We start from the raw sequence: 1,844 nt of genomic DNA on the forward strand, positions 1-1,844 counted from the left end.
ACATCATAATTGAGGAACATTTTTTAAAGTGTCTCCTCGGTCCCCTCCGAGGAATATTTGGGGGAAAGCTGTTGGCAGAATTTTAGTCCCAGCTCTGGTCCTGAACTTGGTATGGCTCTGGGCCTGTGGCCCAATCTTGTTCCTGCCATCACTCCTAAAAATGTTGAGTTGTAAGATCCTTTACAGGATCCTTTGTCTGGTTTTTTATTGTCAAGGAAAAGGAGGTTGTTATTTAAAGCATATTTTATAACCACTTCAAGGTGTGTAAAATATGAAAGACTTGTGGATGAGAAGAAAGATAAAAAGCCTTCATTCAGTGGTGACAGTCAGCTAAAATTTAGAGAGGCCCTAGGTAAGGATTGAAAATTGGTATTCTTTTTCCCTAAAAATTGGTAATTGTATGAAGACTCATCAAGTGAGGTTTTATGTCTCTTGTACTTGTCAGTCAGTTGTTTAACGAGGACTGTTGCTGAATGTTCCACCCTAACTGCCCATTCTTCCAGGTTCATCTCCCCAGGTGCCCTCTCTCCCCTGACACCAGATGAGGACAGATGCACACGCTTTGTGAAAAGCCTGGGGTTTTAGGCTCAGCGAGATCTTTCTCAGTTGGCAGCAGCCGCACTGGAACTTTGCCCAGCAGTAGAAACTGCAGGGTTTTCTTTTCCAGGGGAGTGTTTGCTTTCCTTAGGGAGTAGCCCTTACCTTCTGGTATTAGAGAACAGAGCAAGAAGGAGACAGAACGCAGTCATCTTCCCGAAAGCCTTACAGGAGTGTTGGAGTTGTTCACAGAGACTTGCTTGGAAAGACGTTGTCAATGTGGTTTCAGCTAACTAGATGAATCATGACGGTGTGAAATGGAAAGGTTTTGTAAGGATTTTTACCTTTGGAAAATGTCTTCAGGCATAATCACCTGGGGAGCAGTGATTCCCGATTGCTCTTCCAGACTCCAGGCAGTCTCCGAGGCCAGGCCCAGGAACCTGGGCCTTTCAGAAGCTCCCAGGTTGTTCTGATGATCAGCCCCCATGGGAGCCTCCAAAGGCTTCCCCTCATCCAGGCCCTGCTTACACTGTGCAATTTTATTTCTATCAGGGTAGTCACAGTCAGGGGTGCCTTTGCGCCTCCTTTTATGAACCGTGAAAGAAAGCATTTCATAACCATACACAAAAAGGCTCCAGTTTAGAAATGTCCTTTCACTGCATTTAAATCAGCTTTTTCAGCAGATGTCAATTAGAATCATTGTAACTACACGTTAGTAACTTGCTTTTTGGCGGATTAGACTTAAAGGCAAAACTGATCAAATTCGGTGATGTAGGGAGATTTGCTAAACATCAGTAAGCTTAGGAAGCACAGGAAAAGAAGCACGTGTGTGGTGGTTCCCTCCCAGACGTGCCCTTCTTGCGTCCCTGCTGCATTGTGTATTTCTGTGCTGTGCCACTGACAACACATTTTCAAGTTTCTTTAGCTCAGCGGCAGGCCTTTGTTTTGTGTTGTACAGACAGAGCTGTTTCCTATTCTGACCTTTCATCTTTCTTCCCTCTCCAGCTAAAACATTCTTTTCACGAAGGGTGGCTGACACCTTTGAGAACCTGCCAACACTGGTTCATGTGGTAATGTAGGCAGAGACATGGCCATTGAGCCAATTGGGTTATTTTTGTCTGTCCTTTTCCCATTTCTCCATCACATTCAGAAAATACTTTGGGGTTGGACACTAATTATCTAATACCACATTTTGTCTTTTGCAGGTACAGGATTATCATGGGCATAAAATTCCTGACCCTTATGCTTGGCTTGAAGACCCAGACAGTGAGCAGACAAAGGTAATTGGGGCTTAAAATGAAAGATAA

General features: G+C 44.1%; 1 protein-coding gene across 1 annotated transcript in view; it reads left to right on the top strand.

Moving 5' to 3' along the window:
• The first annotated feature begins 841 nt into the window (after window positions 1-841).
• The window catches only part of LOC109395091 (prolyl endopeptidase-like), an 84,858-nt gene continuing 83,855 nt past the window's right edge, over window positions 842-1,844 (top strand). Inside the window, exons 1-2 of the mRNA XM_019665873.1 lie at window positions 842-847; window positions 1,743-1,817. Coding sequence (XP_019521418.1) covers window positions 842-847; window positions 1,743-1,817 — 81 coding nt within the window. The remainder of the gene's footprint in view (window positions 848-1,742; window positions 1,818-1,844) is intronic.

Source organism: Hipposideros armiger, unplaced genomic scaffold (assembly GCF_001890085.2).
Source record: "Hipposideros armiger isolate ML-2016 unplaced genomic scaffold, ASM189008v1 scaffold_456, whole genome shotgun sequence".
Classification (NCBI taxonomy): Eukaryota; Metazoa; Chordata; class Mammalia; order Chiroptera; family Hipposideridae; genus Hipposideros; species Hipposideros armiger.